Source organism: Myxine glutinosa, chromosome 8 (assembly GCF_964187855.1).
Source record: "Myxine glutinosa chromosome 8, kmMyxGlut1.1, whole genome shotgun sequence".
Classification (NCBI taxonomy): domain Eukaryota; kingdom Metazoa; phylum Chordata; class Myxini; order Myxiniformes; family Myxinidae; genus Myxine; species Myxine glutinosa.
The window spans coordinates 108,232,439-108,249,991 of NC_136268.1; the positions used below are offsets into that span (position 1 = coordinate 108,232,439).

The 17,553-nt window shown below is 43.1% G+C and overlaps 1 protein-coding gene across 1 annotated transcript in view; it reads left to right on the forward strand.

Moving 5' to 3' along the window:
• Nucleotides 1-17,553, forward strand: part of LOC137432826 (uncharacterized) — a 398,393-nt gene that overhangs the window by 39,711 nt on the left and 341,129 nt on the right. The window contains exon 3 of the mRNA XM_078783985.1: nt 9,722-9,988. Coding sequence (XP_078640111.1) covers nt 9,722-9,988 — 267 coding nt within the window. The remainder of the gene's footprint in view (nt 1-9,721; nt 9,989-17,553) is intronic.

Sequence of the window (17,553 nt, forward strand, 5' to 3'; positions counted from 1 at the left end):
ACATATTACCTCAACATACAAAGCATTTACTTCAGAAATTTGGAACATATTACCTCAACATCCAAAGCATTTAATTCTGAAATTTGGAACATATTACCTCGACATTCAAAGCATTTACTTCAGAAATTTGGAACATATTACCTCAACATACAAAGCATTTAATTCTGAAATTTGGAACATATTACCTCAACATACAAAGCATTTACTTCAGAAATAGGGAACATATTACCTCAACATACAAAGCATTTACTTCAGAAATTTGGAACATATTACCTCGACATACAAAGCATTTACTTCAGAAATTTGGAACATATTACCGCAACATACAAAGCATTTACTTCTGAAATTTGGAACATATTACCTCAACAGACAAAGCATTTAATTCTGAAATTTGGAACATATTACCTCGACATACAAAGCATTTACTTCTGAAATTTGGAACATATTACCTCGACAAACAAAGCATTTACTTCTGAAATTTGGAGAATATTACCTCGACATACAAAGCATTTACTTCTGAAATTTGGAACATATTACCTTGACATACAAAGCATTTACTTCTGAAATTTGGAACCTCTGACCTCAACGTACAAAGCATTCACTTCTGAAATTTAGGAACATATTACCTCAACATACAAAGCATTTACTTCTGAATATTGGAACATATTACCTCGACAAACAAAGCATTTACTTCTGAAATTTGGAGAATATTACCTCGACATACAAAGCATTTACTTCTGAAATTTGGAACCTCTTGCCTCAACGTACAAACATTCACTTCTGAAATTTGGAACCTCTTACCTCAACATACAAAGCATTTACTTCAGAAATTTGGAACATATTACCTCGACATACAAAGCATTTACTTCAGAAATTTGGAACATATTACCGCAACATACAAAGCATTTACTTCTGAAATTTGGAACATATTACCTCGACATACAAAGCATTTACTTCTGAAATTTGGAACATTTTACATCAACGTCCAAAGCATTTACTTCTGAAATTTGGAACATTTTACATCAACGTCCAAAGCATTTACTTCTGAAATTTGGAACATTTTACATCAACGTCCAAAGCATTTACTTCTGAAATTTGGAACATATTACCTCGACATACAAAGCATTTACTTCTGAAATTTGGAACATATTACCTCAACGTACAAAGCATTAAATTCTGAAATTTGGAACATATTACCTCAACGTACAAAGCATTAAATTCTGAAATTTGGAACATATTACCTCGACATACAAAGCATTTACTTCTGAAATTTGGAACATATTACCTCGACAAACAAAGCATTTACTTCTGAATATTGGGACATATTACCTCGACAAACAAAGCATTTACTTCTGAAATTTGGAGAATATTACCTCGACATTCAAAGCATTTACTTCAGAAATTTGGAACATATTACCTCAACATACAAAGCATTTAATTCTGAAATTTGGAACATATTACCTCAACATACAAAGCATTTAATTCTGAATATTGGAACATATTACCTCGACAAACAAAGCATTTAATTCTGAAATTTGGAACATATTACCTCGACATTCAAAGCATTTACTTCAGAAATTTGGAACATATTACCTCAACATACAAAGCATTTAATTCTGAAATTTGGAACATATTACCTCAACATACAAAGCATTTACTTCAGAAATAGGGAACATATTACCTCAACATATAAAGCATTTACTTCAGAAATTTGGAACATATTACCTCAACATACAAAGCATTTACTTCAGAAATTTGGAACATATTACCTCAACATACAAAGCATTTAATTTTGAAATTTGGAACATATTACCTCAACATACAAAGCATTTACTTCAGAAATTTGGAACATATTACCTCAACATACAAAGCATTTAATTCTGAAATTTGGAACATATTACCTCGACATTCAAAGCATTTACTTCAGAAATTTGGAACATATTACCTCAACATACAAAGCATTTAATTCTGAAATTTGGAACATATTACCTCAACATACAAAGCATTTAATTCAGAAATAGGGAACATATTACCTCAACATACAAAGCATTTACTTCAGAAATTTGGAACATATTACCGCAACATACAAAGCATTTACTTCTGAAATTTGGAACATATGACCTCAACAGACAAAGCATTTAATTCTGAAATTTGGAACATATTACCTCGACATACAAAGCATTTACTTCTGAAATTTGGAACATATTACCTCAACACACAAAGCATTTACTTCTGAAATTTGGAACATATTACCTCGACAAACAAAGCAATTACTTCTGAAATTTGGAACATATTACCTCAACACACAAAGCATTTACTTCTGAAATTTGGAGCATATTACCTCAACGTACAAAGCATTTACTTCTGAAATTTGGAGCATATTACCTCGACAAAAAAGCATTTACTTCTGAAATTTGGAACATATTACCTCGACAAACAAAGCATTTACTTCTGAAATTTGAAACATATTACCTCAACGTACAAAGCATTTACTTCTGAAATTTGGAACATATTACCTCGACAAAAAAGCATTTACTTCTGAAATTTGGAACACTAGGGCATGCCCGTACTATATATATATCTAAAATTATATCCCCCCCCCTATTTACATGAAATGGTTTGGTCCAAAGCGAACGGCTTGCGAGTGGTGACAATCCCCCCCCTCTATTTACATGCAATGGTTCGGTCCAAAGCGAACGGCTTCCGGAGTTTGGTAAAGAAATCGCCATCGCGTACACAAACGCGCAGGAAAGCGAATGAATCGCAAATTCGTTTTTATTAGTTGTAAAACATAATGCCCAATTATTCAATTAGCGCCAACGTATTTTGGCTGTTTGCAATTTAATCGCAAGGCAAAGTAGAAAGAGAAGAGGGAAAAAAAGAAAAGCCTTGCCTTGCTGCAAACAGCTGCTGCAAACAACAACAACAGGGAAGGCTGCACTGTCCGGAAGTTGGCATATCGCAGTTACGATTATTTTAGTGTTAATGGCCAATTATTCAATTAGCGCCAACGTATTTTGGCTGTTTGCAATTTAATCGCAAGGAAAAGTAGAAAGAGAAGAGGGAAAAAAAGAAAAGCCTTGCATTAACGCATTAACGCTTGCATTGCATTAACGGTTCGGCACACGTGATAGCTCGCTGCTCTCTGATTGGTTGAAGCGTTTTTTGGACATAGCTCGGTAGGTACTTGTCCGATTAATTTCAAACCTTGAAAAGGCACATCCTCGGGTCCCCAGCAATATACCTGGCAAGTTTCAAGTATATCGGACCCGTGGTTGTCGAGAAACAGCGGTCACAGACAAACACACAGACACACAGACACACAGACACACAGACACACAGACATACACACAGAGATTGCTGGAATTATAGATAGATATTACCTCGACAAACAAAGCATTTACTTCTGAAATTTGGAACATATTACGTCGACATACAAAGCATTTATCTATCTATAATTCCAGTAATCTCTGTGTGTTTGTTTGTACGTTTGTACGTTTGTACGTTTGTACGTTTGTTTGTTTGTCTGTGACCGCTGTTTCTCGACAACCACGGGTCCGATATACTTTTAACTTGCCAGGTATATTGCTGGGGACCCGAGGATGTGCCTTTTCAAGGTTTGAAATTAATCGGACAAGTACTTACCGAGCTATGGCGATTTAGCCGTTCGCCGTTCGCTTTGGCGTTGCGAATGGACCAAACCATTGCATGTAAATAGAGGGGGGGGTTCTGTGATCGTTGCGAATGGACCAAACCATTCATGTAAATAGAGGGGGGGGGGGTTCTGTGGTCGTTACTGCCACGTGGTTTCAAAGTTTTTTTTTGTTGTTGTTTGCACGCATGTTTTTTTGCACCCACGTACGGGCACGCCCTAGGATGTTTACACACACACACCCCTACACAAATTTTTTTTTTTTTTTTTTTTTGGCAAGGAACGGGCACCCACGTACGGGCACGTCCTAGCTTATATATAGTACGGGCATGCCCTAGTTTCTGAAATTTGGAACATATTACCTCAACAAAAAAGCATTTACTTCTGAAATTTGGAACATATTACCTCGACATACAAAGCATTTACTTCTGAAATTTGAAACATATTACCTCAACACACAAAGCATTTACTTCTGAAATTTGGAACATATTACCTCGACATACAAAGCATTTACTTCTGAAATTTGGAACATATTACCTCGACATACAAAGCATTTACTTCTGAAATTTGAACATATTACCTCGACAAACAAAGCATTTATTTCTGAAATTTGGAACATATTACCTCGACAAACAAAGCATTTACTTCTGAAATTTGGAACATATTACCTCGACATACAAAGCATTTACTTCTGAAATTTGGAACATATTACCTCGACATACAAAGCATTTACTTCTGAAATTTGGAACGTATTACCTCGACATACAAAGCATTTACTTCTGAAATTTGGAACATATTACCTCGACATACAAAGCATTTACTTCTGAAATTTGGAAAATATTACCTCGACAAACAAAGCATTTATTTCTGAAATTTGGAAAATATTACCTCGACAAACAAAGCATTTATTTCTGAAATTTGGAACATATTACCTCGACATACAAAGCATTTACTTCTGAAATTTGAACATATTACCTCGACAAACAAAGCATTTATTTCTGAAATTTGGAAAATATTACCTCGACAAACAAAGCATTTATTTCTGAAATTTGGAAAATATTACCTCGACAAACAAAGCATTTATTTCTGAAATTTGGAACATATTACCTCGACATACAAAGCATTTACTTCTGAAATTTGAACATATTACCTCGACATACAAAGCATTTACTTCTGAAATTTGAACATATTACCTCGACAAACAAAGCATTTATTTCTGAAATTTGGAACATATTACCTCGACAAACAAAGCATTTACTTCTGAAATTTGGAACATATTACCTCGACATACAAAGCATTTACTTCTGAAATTTGGAACATATTACATCGACATACAAAGCATTTACTTCTGAAATTTGGAACATATTACCTCGACATACAAAGCATTTACTTCTGAAATTTGGAACATATTACCTCGACATACAAAGCATTTACTTCTGAAATTTGGAAAATATTACCTCGACAAACAAAGCATTTATTTCTGAAATTTGGAAAATATTACCTCGACATAAAAAGCATTTACTTCTGAAATTTGGAAAATATTACCTCGACAAACAAAGCATTTATTTCTGAAATTTGGAACATATTACCTCGACATACAAAGCATTTACTTCTGAAATTTGGAACATATTACCTCGACATAAAAACATTTACTTCTGAAATTTGTACCCGATTTCGTCCAGTAGAAGCCGAGAAACTAATTTTCAGTCGCTGTGTTAAATTTGCATGCAGAGAAACTGTTCCACATGAAGGGAGGGGGGATTTGCGTAATTATACCACTTTAAGATATGGTGTCATAAGTCTTAGAAGCGTAATTATAAGACTTTCAGCAAACAAACAAAAAATACCCATTCTGGGGGCCATGTGTAGTTTCTGAGAAAAAATCGAAGGAAACCTCGCCCCCTCTCGTAGATCCCCTTAGACCCCAATTTTTATAATGCCGTGAACAAAAGTTGCTCCATATCGGGTGATTAATAGAACGTTGTGGTCATGTTTCATCATCATGTGTAGTTTCTGAGAAGGAAGCAAACACCTATTTTGTGGGGGCAACCCCGTCCCCACCCACCCATAGACCCCCTCGGGCCCCGATTTTCTTTATGCTGTGAACAAACTTTTGTACATCACGTGTGATGAAGGTTGTGCTCAAGTTTCATTGGATTTGCGTGTGCAGTTTCTGAGAAAAAAAGCAAATAACTCTTTTGGGGGAAAACCCCCTCCATAGACACCCTAAGGGCCCCATTTTGTAGCTCACCTGGAACGAAGTTCAGGGGAGCTTATGCGATGATCGATGGCCGTCCGTCGATCAGTCCGTCAACACTTGCAACTTCTTTCCCGAAACCGCTGATGGGATTGCGACCAAATTTGGCACAAATTAAATTTGTTGTGTTGTGACTAAAGTTTGTTCACATCATGGTGGATAAGGGGGTTTATTGGGGGTCAAAGTGGGTCCAGGTTTGACCCCCCCAATATAGTTATTTCCTTTTTCCTCAGCAACTACACACTATATTTCGATGAAACTTTACCACAACCTTCGCCACATGTGGTGTACCGAAGATTGTTCACAGCACTAAGAAAACCAAAGTCTAAAGGGATCTATGAGGGGTCAAAGTGGGTCCAGGTTTGACCCCCCAAAATAGGTATTTGCTTTCTTCTCAGAAACTACACACGCAATTTCTATGAAACTTCACCAGAACCTTAATCACACATGATGTACCAATGTTTGATCACGGCATTTGTAAAATTGGGGTCTTCAGACTTATTTAAAGTTTGTTTGTTTAAAGTCTTATGATTCTGTTAGTATGATTCTACATTCTGCCCTGTCTTCCAGCAACCATTGAAATTGGTTTAAAATACCCTTAGTCGGTGCAGTACACTGTTCATTCTACCAGGTGAGCGCCCAGAGGTATTGCCCCTATGTTTTGTTTTTTAATGCCATGAACAAACTTTGGTACATCACAGATGTTGAAAGTAGTGGTCAACTTTCATTGAAATTGTGTGTGTAGTCTGAGAAGAAAGCAAATACCTATTTCGGGGGGGTCAAACCAGGACCCACGTTGACCGATGGTACACCCCGATTTTTATGCCTCCACCGACGAAGTTGTTATTGTCCCCCGTCGCACCGCGGAGCGAAAGGGAGACTCTGGTTTTCCCCTCCGTCCATGTGTGTCCGTGCGTGCGTGCGTACGTGCGTGCGTAAGCGAAGGACCGAATTCTAATTTGGTGTGTGGGTGCAACCCACGTCAAAATCCAAGATGGCCGCCGCCATGTATGTCTCAACATTGTGAGAGGAATATCTTGAAAAATAAGCGAAGTACCAACTTCTAATCTGGTGCGTGGGTGTATCGAGGCATAAGGAAGAACGCTATTCAAAATTGGGTCACCACATCAAAATCCAAGATGGCCGCCGCCATGCATGTCTGAATCTTGTGAGCGGAATGTCTTGAAAAATAAACGAACTACTAACTTCTCATCTGGTGTGTGGATGTATCTACACATAAGGAAGAACGCTATTGAAAATTGGGTCGCCACGTCAAAATCCAAGATGGCCGCCTTGCATCTTCCACTTTGTCAACTCACATCACATCACCGACGGGGGACCTCGGCGTAACGCTTGTTTTTCAGGTTGTCCGTCCGGCTGTCCGTCCGTGATAGGTTTTTGTTACCACGATAACTTGAGAACGGCTGAAGTGATCTAATGCAAAGTAGGTACAGGTTTGTATAACGTTTTGAAGATTAAGTGATGAGATTTTGGGGTCATAGGTCAAAGGTCAAAGTCTGTAATCGGTCTATAACTTGGGAATGGCTGAAGGGATCTAATTCAAACTTGGTACAGATATGTATAATGATGTAAAGATTAAATCATTAGATTTTGGGGGTCCCAAGGTCAAAGGTCAGAGGTCATGTCACATAAAAATGTGAGAACTTGTGAACAGCTGAATGGATTTAAATTAAAACTTGGTACAGGTATGTATGATAATGTAAACATGAACTTATTAAATTTTGGGGTTCATAGGTCAAAGGTCAGAGGTCATGTCAGGTAAAAATGTGCGAACCTGGGCACAGCTGAATGGATTTAAATTAAAACTTGGTACAGGTATGTATAATAATGTAAACATGAACTTGTTAAATTTGGGGGTTAATAGGTCAAAGGTCAGAGGTCATGTCAGGTACAAATGTGCTAACCTGGGCACAGCTGAATGGATTGAAATCAAACTTGATACAAGTATTATGATCTATATTATAATAGGCTACGGTGATTCTGTTGGACGTCTGTCCGGGGGGTGTGGCTTACTCGGTTTGCAGAGTAGCTCCACCCACTCCTCCTTCTCGAATAGCTTTGAGGCCTGTTTAGTTAGGCCCGTGCTGTCTTTCTCTCTCACACAGATTTATTTCAATTCTAATTCGATATATCATTTCATTTTTCGCAGTCGCTAACATAGTTTTAGACTCGGTTGAAAAAAAACGGGAAGAAAATCCGATCCGATCCTTCGGATCTTGAGTCTCTCACGCCTTTATCTCCAATCTAATCTAACTCACCATCTGATTTCATTTTTATTGATGGTTTTAGACTCGGTGTCAGCAACGCGGGAAAACGCAGAGATATATTTTTAAAAATACACCATATCACCGCCCAACAGCTAACAAGTATCATACACCGCCCAACATGACACAGACGGCAACATGTCGACATTATCGCTTTTTCTTTAAACCGAGTGAACCGAGCCGAACCGAATAAACCGAGTGAATTCACCGAGCGAATTTCATCCAATTCCACCGAGTTTCATGAAATTACCGAGAGATATTTCTTCGTTTTTATTTTATTAGTTACCAGCAGAAGTACCCAGCGTTGCCGGGCGGAGGAGGGGGGAAGGGCACGTACACTTTAAACATGTATATACATGTGGGATGTGGGATATATACATGTGGGACATGTGTACGCGCGTGTGTGTGTGTGTGTGTGTGTGTGTGTGTGTGTGTGTGTGTGTGTGTGGAGATGTATATATGTGTATAATGTGCATATATGTGTATATGTGGATACATGTGTGTATACATATTTGCATATGTGTATATGTGTCTGTACGTGTGTGTGTGTGTGTGCATGTGTGTCGATGTACGTGTGTGTGTGTGTGTATATGTGTGGGTGTATATGTGTGTGTGTGTATATATATGTAAACATTCGCCGGTGTGTGTGTAAAGTGTGAGGAGGTATTGGAGAGGAAAATGCAGAGATATAATGATAAACGAAAATACACCGCCTAAAATAACAGTCGACATATTAAAAATTCATCACACACATCCATGCCCGTGGGATTCCCACGGGTGACCCCGCTAGTGATGTAATAATCTAGGCGGAGGCATATCAGTCGACACCGTGACATCAAAGAGTGCCATTCTAGTTTTCTATGCTGTGAACAAACCTGAGTTGCAACATACCAAATATCATTGTGCCAAGTTTGGTCACAATCCGATCAGCGGCTTCCAAAAGCGGCCAGCGGTGTTTGTGTGCTTCCCCTTCTCTCCCCATCTTGTCTTCCGCTCGCTCTTTTCGTGTATTTTGTTTGTCTGGTTGATTTGTTTGTGAAGTAAATGTTAGCTCTTTCACGAGTCTCGATTCAGTATACAAAAAAAAAAAAAAAATTAAGTTTGTCATCAAGTTTGATTGAAATCGTGTTTGTATTTTCGGAGAGGAGGATAAATATCTATTTTTTGGGTGAGGGTGGGGGGTCAAAAACACCCCCGTCGTTGCCCTTAATGAGTGCAGATTTTGATGCGGTCAATAAACCTTCGTCAGGCATCAGATTTGAAGCTTGTGGCACCAAAATCGTGTGTTTGGTTCAAGTGATGATGACTGAAGGGTTACAGACCCACTCACTCACTCACTCACTCACTGACTGACTCACTCACTCACTCACTGACTTACCTACGGATACTGCTTGATCGCATAAGCTCACCGGACTCGTCAAGGTGAACTCAAACGGAACCATTGACGTCATTACCAGAAGTAGTTTTCACAGATATTAGTTTTCTATTCTTCATAAACATTTTACCGTTTTCTCTCTCCCTGCACAGATCTCCCAACCTCCCGGTTCGTACCAGAGATTCCTGTGGATGGTGAAACCGTTACCTTCTCTTGTGCCGTTCAGAGCCATTTTAACCTCCATCTCTCTGCACGATGTTCGGGAATTGGAACAAAAGAGGTTCAAAGAGATGGAGAACGAACAACTGCGAACCTTGTATTCTCAGCTTCCACCTCAAACAACGGAGCATCATGTTACTGTGACATGGAATTTGGCGGGAAAACCTTCAAATCAGGAACAAGAACCCTGGATGTACAATGTGAGTAACACACACAACGTAATTCCTTGTTCAGAGCCCGTACCTGATCTTTATTACCTTGTCACGGATACAAACATCGATTAGATGGAATGATTCATGGATGTTGTTTGTTTGAGCTGAACCTTACCCTGTAAATCAAACACCTTCTGCACAAACTCAGCAGTTTCAGAAACTCTTCTTGTTAAACTATTCATGGCATTCTTACCTTTGGAAATAAAAAGAGGAAGAAGAACCATTTTCACCTTTAACTGTAAAAATTCTTGCTTCGGTTCGAATCTCGGCCCAACTACAAACTGCCATTCTGGTGTAATTAGGCAGGGTGATTAATCAATGTGTGTGCCGTCTCACGGATGGACGTTAAGCCGGATGGCCTGCTTTGTCTTATTTGGTCGAACGTCAAGCTTGGCCAGTCAGTTCGTGAAAGGCTTCGGCCAAATTTCCTTCAGCCAGCCTCAGGAGGTGGGAATAATTATAGCTGTGAAGCAATAACAACAGGGGGATAAAATCAATATTTCACACTCACCTTTACATGGATATTAAAAAATGAAACATAGGGGCAATACCCCTCGCGCTCACCTGGTGGAATAAACAGTATCCTGCACTGACTAAAGGTATTTAAAACCAATTTTAATGGTTTCTAGAAGAGAGGGCAGCATGTGGAATCATACTATCATAATCATAAGACTTTAAACAAACAAACACAAAAAAATACCTATTTTGAGGGGCAACCCCCCCCCCCCCCCCTCCGTACCCCACCCCTATACCTCCTCAGGCCCTAATTTTTGAAATGCCTTGAGCGAACATTGGTACATCACGGGTGATGCAGGTTGTGGTGAGGGTTCATTGAAATTGTGTATGTAGTTTGAGAGAAAAGAGCAAATACCTATTTTGGGGGGCAACCCCCCCAGTAGACACCTCACAGCTCGCTTTTTTTTTAATGCTGTGAACTTTGGTACCAACACGGGTGATTAAGATTGTGGTCAAGTTTCATTAGAATTGCGTGTGTATATTGTGAGAAAAAATCAAATACCTATTTTGGGGTACAACCCCCCCCCCCCCCTCCATACATCCTCTCAGGGCCCGATTATAGCATCTGACTCAACAATTAGTTTTGTGCACTCATTGTCCCTTCTCCCATATCTTCCTCAAACATCAGCAAAGGGATTTCCCTCTGAGAGTGCTTCAGGCCTGGCACCATCTTTTTGAGCATTTTATTGTGCTACATTTTATTCAGCCTTGTGCTATTCGGTATTCAGCATTGAAGACCTGCTCTGGCAGATACCACTTCTCCTCAATCAGCGGTGCGACTTGAGTGGAGAAAGTTGCAGCTGCTTCATAATCTGCTGAGGCACGCTCGCATGTGAGCTTCACATTGTGGAGGATGTATGGCTTCTTGAAGCGGTCAAACCACCTCCTGCTAGCTTGTGAGCTTCACATTGTGGAGGTTATACTGCTTCTTAAAGCAGTCAAACCATCTCCTGCTAGCTTGTGAGCTTCACATTGTGGTGGTTGTACTGCTTCTTAAAGCGGTCAAACCACCCCCTGCTGGCTTGGAAGGAAGTGGAGCCACTTGTATCCACATCACATATACCTGCATCACTCGTACCCGCATCCCTCGTGTTAGCAACCAGATGATTAAAATTGTGCTTTGCCTTTCCACGAATGATAGGCCCACATCAAGGCACGTTTTTCTGTGCATTGTCGTGCAGCCATACCTTCAATACCCTCTCCAATTTTTTCGATATGGATTTCCCTCACCTGCGTGACGACTTTTGGCACTGGGTGTAACGCTTTCACAACCGTGACACTTTCACAAATCACCTTCTCGTTTTTCTGTGTGTCGGACAGCGGAGTCTATTATCCCATAATGTCTGCCCCCAGAGGCCATACTCTCACTCATTTGTAATCGGTCAAGCAGCTCCACTTTCACGCTTCAGCTCATCAATTTTTTCTGCTCCTTGGGAGCAGATGCATCTTTTGCACTATACAGAGGCTTAGGCCCCATGATTGACCTGAAGCAATGAGCACAAAAGTTCACCAGAGCAAGGAATCACAACTGGTCAAGGCCGTGAGACAAGAAGAAAATTTAGACCCAGGACACTCTGTGTAGACGAACCTGTGCAGGGGATTGTGGGTAGATGGAGGAGGGGTGTGTCGTGTTTTAGGAGTCGCGGAAGGCGAGAGAACGAGGCCATTCGTAGGGATCGAAGTTGGTTTATTCAAACAGCAAGATCCAGCACACTAAACTCGAACGGAAGTCAGCATGCTTATATAAAGCCAAAAGCCCTCTTCGGAGGGCGTGGCCCCGGCAACCTCGCGTGCGTCACGTCCGCACAACCACAAGTTTAACAGGCCCATGCACGTGTATTATGCCCAAATAAGGTAATCACATAAGGTAACCGCCACATGCGGTTACCTGCACATAAGGTAACCGCCACATATGTCCCCCCAGAATGCACTCCACGGGCCTATGCGTAGGCCGAGGCGACCGAGGGGCTGGTCAAGGCCTCGGGGGAGGATGCCGAGGTTCCTCGCTGGCCTCCCGAGGATGCAGGGTCGGAGAAGTAGTTGCGGTTGTAGTTGCGCGAGGGTGATGAAGCGGCCGTGCCGCGAACGTCAGCGCGCGCGACGGTGACGAAGCGGCCGTGCCGCGAACGTCAGCGCGCGCGACGGTGACGAAGCGGCCGTGCCGCCAACGTCAGTGTGCGCGAAGGTGACGAAGCAGCCGTGCCTTCGGAGGGTCTTGGAGTAGGCTCGCCCCTCCGGTCGTAGAGGAGGAGCCGAGCGCGGTGCGCGAACCTCATAGTCATGGCCGTCGTCGTTACCGAAACTCCGGCATTTCAAAACCGCATTCGAAACTGCGCCCGAAGCCATGCGGGAGAAGCCGGCGTCACCAGCTTAGGTGGCTTCCCTGGCTAGGGCACGCTTGCCGTGTTCGTTTGCAGCCCCCGAATCCGTTCGGGGGCAGCCGGGGGTCACCAGTTTAGGAGTCGCGGAAGGCGAGAGAACGAGGCCATTTGTAGGGTTCGAAGTTGGTTTATTCAAACAGCAAGATCCAGCACACTAAACTCGAATGGAAGTCAGCATGCTTATATAAAGCCAAAAGCCCTCTTCGGAGGGCGTGGCTCCGGCAACCTCGAGTGCGTCACGTCCGCACAACCACAAGTCCAACAGGCCCGTGCACGTGTATTATGCCCAAATAAGGTAATCACATAAGGTAGCCGCCACATGCGGTTACCTGCACATAAGGTAACCGCCACATAGTGACCATTGTTTGTGTGGGATGGTGGTGGAGGGTCTTGCTTTCATGAAGCCAGGGCCGCACAGTCTTCCATGATATGTTTTATTGTGTGTGGTGCGGACTGGCAGTGGCTGCAGGTGTCATCAGTACTGTCGTCAAGTGTATGTTTGTCGTGTAAAAGTTGCAGGTGGTGTCCACAGCAAAGGCATTGAAGCTCGTCGGCGAGGTTGGTCGGCGAGGGCACGTCTTTTCGAAGCTGTCCATGCGCTCACGCTTTCGAAGCTAAGAAATTTTTTCACAATTGTGTTTTTGTCGAGACTGTATCTATCTTTCGGTGTGTGTACCTATAGCATGTCTTTAGCAAAATTTTCCGTGTTAAGTTTTCGTACATGTATACACAATCGTCGGTTAATTCGTGTCGCGTATTCTGAGGCCGAGTAGTACTAGTACTACTAGGCTTAGGCTACCGTCTCCGACCTTGTGGTTTTGTTTCCTCTCAGCGGTTTGTCGAATGCGCTGCAATTACTTTCGTTCTCTGTTTCGTCCCAGTCGTTCACCCCATACTTCCTTGTTTAATATCTCTACTCAAAAAAAAAAAACCCAAAGAAAAGATTTCCTTCTCAGTTCTTATTCGTTTATTTGTTGTTCTTATTTGTTCGTTCGTTCTTCGTTCACGTTGTTCGTGATCACGCGATCACGTGGTTAGAAATGTTTAATCTCTCCCCTGAAGAACTGTATTCTGTCATATATTATAACACCCTTTTCTTCTTCTCCTATAAAAGGATGCTTTCGTCTTGCTCACCAAATCTATTCATTCCAAAAAAAAAAAATACCATCTCTTACAGTTCCTCTTTTCTACATTCCCGAAACTCTTCAGCCCTCCACCCCTCCTTCAACGTCCTCAAACGTATTTTTGACTCGGTCTCAAACTCATTTTGCAAAAAATGTTTGTTTTCCCATGAATCGTACACTTTTCAAAATCCAATCTCACCCCTCCCCTCCAAATCTTCCCCATGCCCCCTTCCCTCCAAAACTTCCCCATCCCTCCTCCCCTCCAAAACTTCCCCATCACCCCTCCCCTCCAAATCTACCCCCTTACCCCTCCCCTCCAAATCTTCCCCATCACCCATCTCTTTCAAATATTCCCCCTTGCCCCTCCCCTCCAAATCTTCCCCATCACCCATCCCTTTCAAATCTTCCCCCTTGCCCCTCCCCTCCAAATCTTCCCCATCACCCCTTCCCTCCAAAACTTCCCCATCACCCCTCCCCTCCAAATCTACCCCCTTGCCCCTCCCCTCCAAATCTTCCCCATCACCCATCCCTTTCAAATCTCCACCCTTGCCCCTTCCCTCCCCTCCCTCCTAAACGCCCCCCACACCCCTCCCCTCCAAGACTTTCCCTCGCTCCTCCCCTCCTCCCCTCCTAGACTCCCCTCTCACCCCTCCTCCTCAAAGCATCCTCCCTGCTTCTTCCCCCTTCCAATTTTCACCTTCATCTCCCCCAACCTTCTGCCTCGCTCTTCCCCCTCCTCAAATAACACCTCACTGTGCCTCACCCAATCTCCATCAAACCTTTTGTCCGCCCCATTCTTCCCTTTCTCCAAGCTATTCTGAAATCTCTGAAATCTCTGACACACCTTCAACAGCTCTCCCTACCTCTTCCTCCTCTTCCACATCTTACCCTACCCCTCCCCCCCTGTTCTGCATCCGATGCTCCCCCTTCCTCTTCATTAACGGTATGGACCTCAAACATCCGGGGCCTTCGCTCAAACCTGACTGATCTCTCCATACAGGTTGCTTCTGACAAACCAGATGTGATCTGCTTAACAGAAACTTTCCTCCTTCATGATGTCTCTGATTCCTTGGTATCTCTCCCAGGTTACTCCCTCCTCCGGTATGATAGACCTGAGCCTCGTCCTGGAGGTGGGGTTGCTATCTTTATAAAAAACTCTCTTCCTCACTCGCCCTCCACTGCCCTCTCTCCACCTCACCCCCAGGAATACCTTTGGCTACGGCTTCCCCTTAGCTCCCACCTTTTGTTCATATGTGTGTTGTACCGTCCACCAAACAGTGATGACTCCATCTACATCCGCTGTCTGATAATATGGACCAACTTCTATCTACCCATCCCAACTCTCTCTTCCTCATATGTGGTGATTTCAATTGTCACCATGCCAGTTGGCTGTGTGTGGGTACCTCTCTCACCAGCGAAGGCTCTTCAGCAAAGGACTTCTGCGACTCACTGGGACTGACACAATCTGTCAATTTCCCAACCCGGATCTCAGTCAATGGAGCATCTTCTCTTCTGGACTTGGTTATGACTAACTTCCCTAAAAATATCTGCTGCTCTTCTTCTGCTCCAATCGGCTCATCTGATAATGTGCTTGTTAAAGTGGACATCTCTCTGACCATTCTCAGAGAGCCTACTCAGCGTCGACGAGTCTGGCATTTCACTCAGGCCAACTGGCACGGTCTTCAAGCAGCCATCAATCATCTGGACTCGTCTCCCATCTCTACCGCCTCTGACATCAACTCATCCTGGGAATTCTTTCAAAGTAAATTGCTCTCTCTCATGCACAGATTTATCCCATCTCGTCTTCAGTTGTCATACCCTTCCTCCCGTCCATGGTACACGGAATCTTGTGGTGAGGCTGTTGCCCAGAAACAACTTGCTTTCGTCTCCTGGAAAGCAAATCCAACGGAAGGAAATCTCATTTCCTTTCACAAAGCCCGAAACAAGTGTGTGTCCACCCTCAGGAGAGCCAGGAAACAATATCTCCCCGTTCTCAAGACCGAACTCTCTTATCTGTCTCCCTCTTCCAAATCCTGGTGGCGTCTGGTCAAATCTGTTTCTGGTGTTTGTTCCCCCTCCAGCCCCTCCCTCACCTCAAACGGCTACACGGCTGACTCCGCACGTGAAAAAGCTGAATGCCTCAACTCTGTGTTTGCCACTAAATCTTGTGTCCCTAACCCATCCCTCTCTGTACCCACCGTACCCAGTCGTACCCAGCTGCTCCTGGACTCTGTGTCCTTTCCTCCTGACAAGGTGGAAAAGTTTCTGTCAACCCTCAACTCTGATTCTGCAACTGGTCCTGACGGCATCAGCCCACGGGTCCTAAAATCATGTTCTTCCGCTCTTTCACTCCCTCTCTCTGTTCTCTTCACCCTCTCTATTGCTCAAGGTCATCTGCCATCTGCTTGGAAATCAGCCAATATCACCGCTTTGCACAAAAAGCACACTTTGCACACTATCTGCCATGATCTTTCCTGGGAAAACCACATTTCAAAGCTGGCCTCCAAAGCCAGTCGCCGACTGGGCATCCTCCGTCGTGCGAAGTCCTTCCTTGGTACACCTGAGCTCCTCACCACTTACAAGGCTTTCATCTGCAGCTCTATGGAATACTGCTCTCCCCTCTGGTCGGGTGCTCCTGCCTCACACCGAGCTCGTCTTCACGCTGTTGAAACCAAAGCGTTCAGAATCATTGGAATCTCCCGCGATGAAGCTAAGTCCAAGGGCCTTTCACTCACTCACCGCAGGCAGGTTGGTGGTCTTTCCGGCTTCTACCGACTCCTCTCTGGCCTTGCCTCCCCAGCTCTCTCTGGGCTCTGTCCCCCAAATAGTCCTACAGGTCGCACAAGATCTGCCTGCAACCCTCTTATGGTCAAACTGCCAAAATCAAGACTCTCTGCTCACCTTCACTCCTTCATTCCTCTTTTCTCCCGCCTCTGGAACAAACTCCCTCACTCTCTTCAATCCCACTCCACCCTCCAGGTCTTTAAAACAGCTGTTCACCATCATCTCTTATCTTTCCCCATCCAAAACCTTGATCTTTTCTACCCCCGATAATTTCACCCAAAATCCTCCACTTTTTTTTTTTTTTTTTTAAATACCGACTTCTGTCCTGGAAGTCCTTGGTCCCCTTGTGTTTTATACCTCTCCCCCCCCCCCCCTTCCCACGCCTCCTCCCCGCAAGCCCTCTCCCTCCCACACTTCTCCCTGCTCTCAAATGTTGTGTTTGTGTGCTTCCCCTTCTCTCCCCATCTTGTCCTCCGCTCCCTCTTTTTACATATTTTGTTTGTCTGGTTGATTTGTTTGTGAAATAAATGTTAGCTCTTTCACGAGCCTCGATTCAGTACACACAAAAAAAAAGAAGAAGGTCAACACGATCAGACCTGAGGAGTAATTTCTCTGTCATCGATGGACGGGAGTTTGGAGGATGGTGGTGAGGAATGGTGGCGGGCAGGCAATAATGACGGGGAACGGTGGTGGGGGATGGTTTATGCCCACAAAAAATGCAAATACCCAGGGCGCAGGGGCTGCAAAT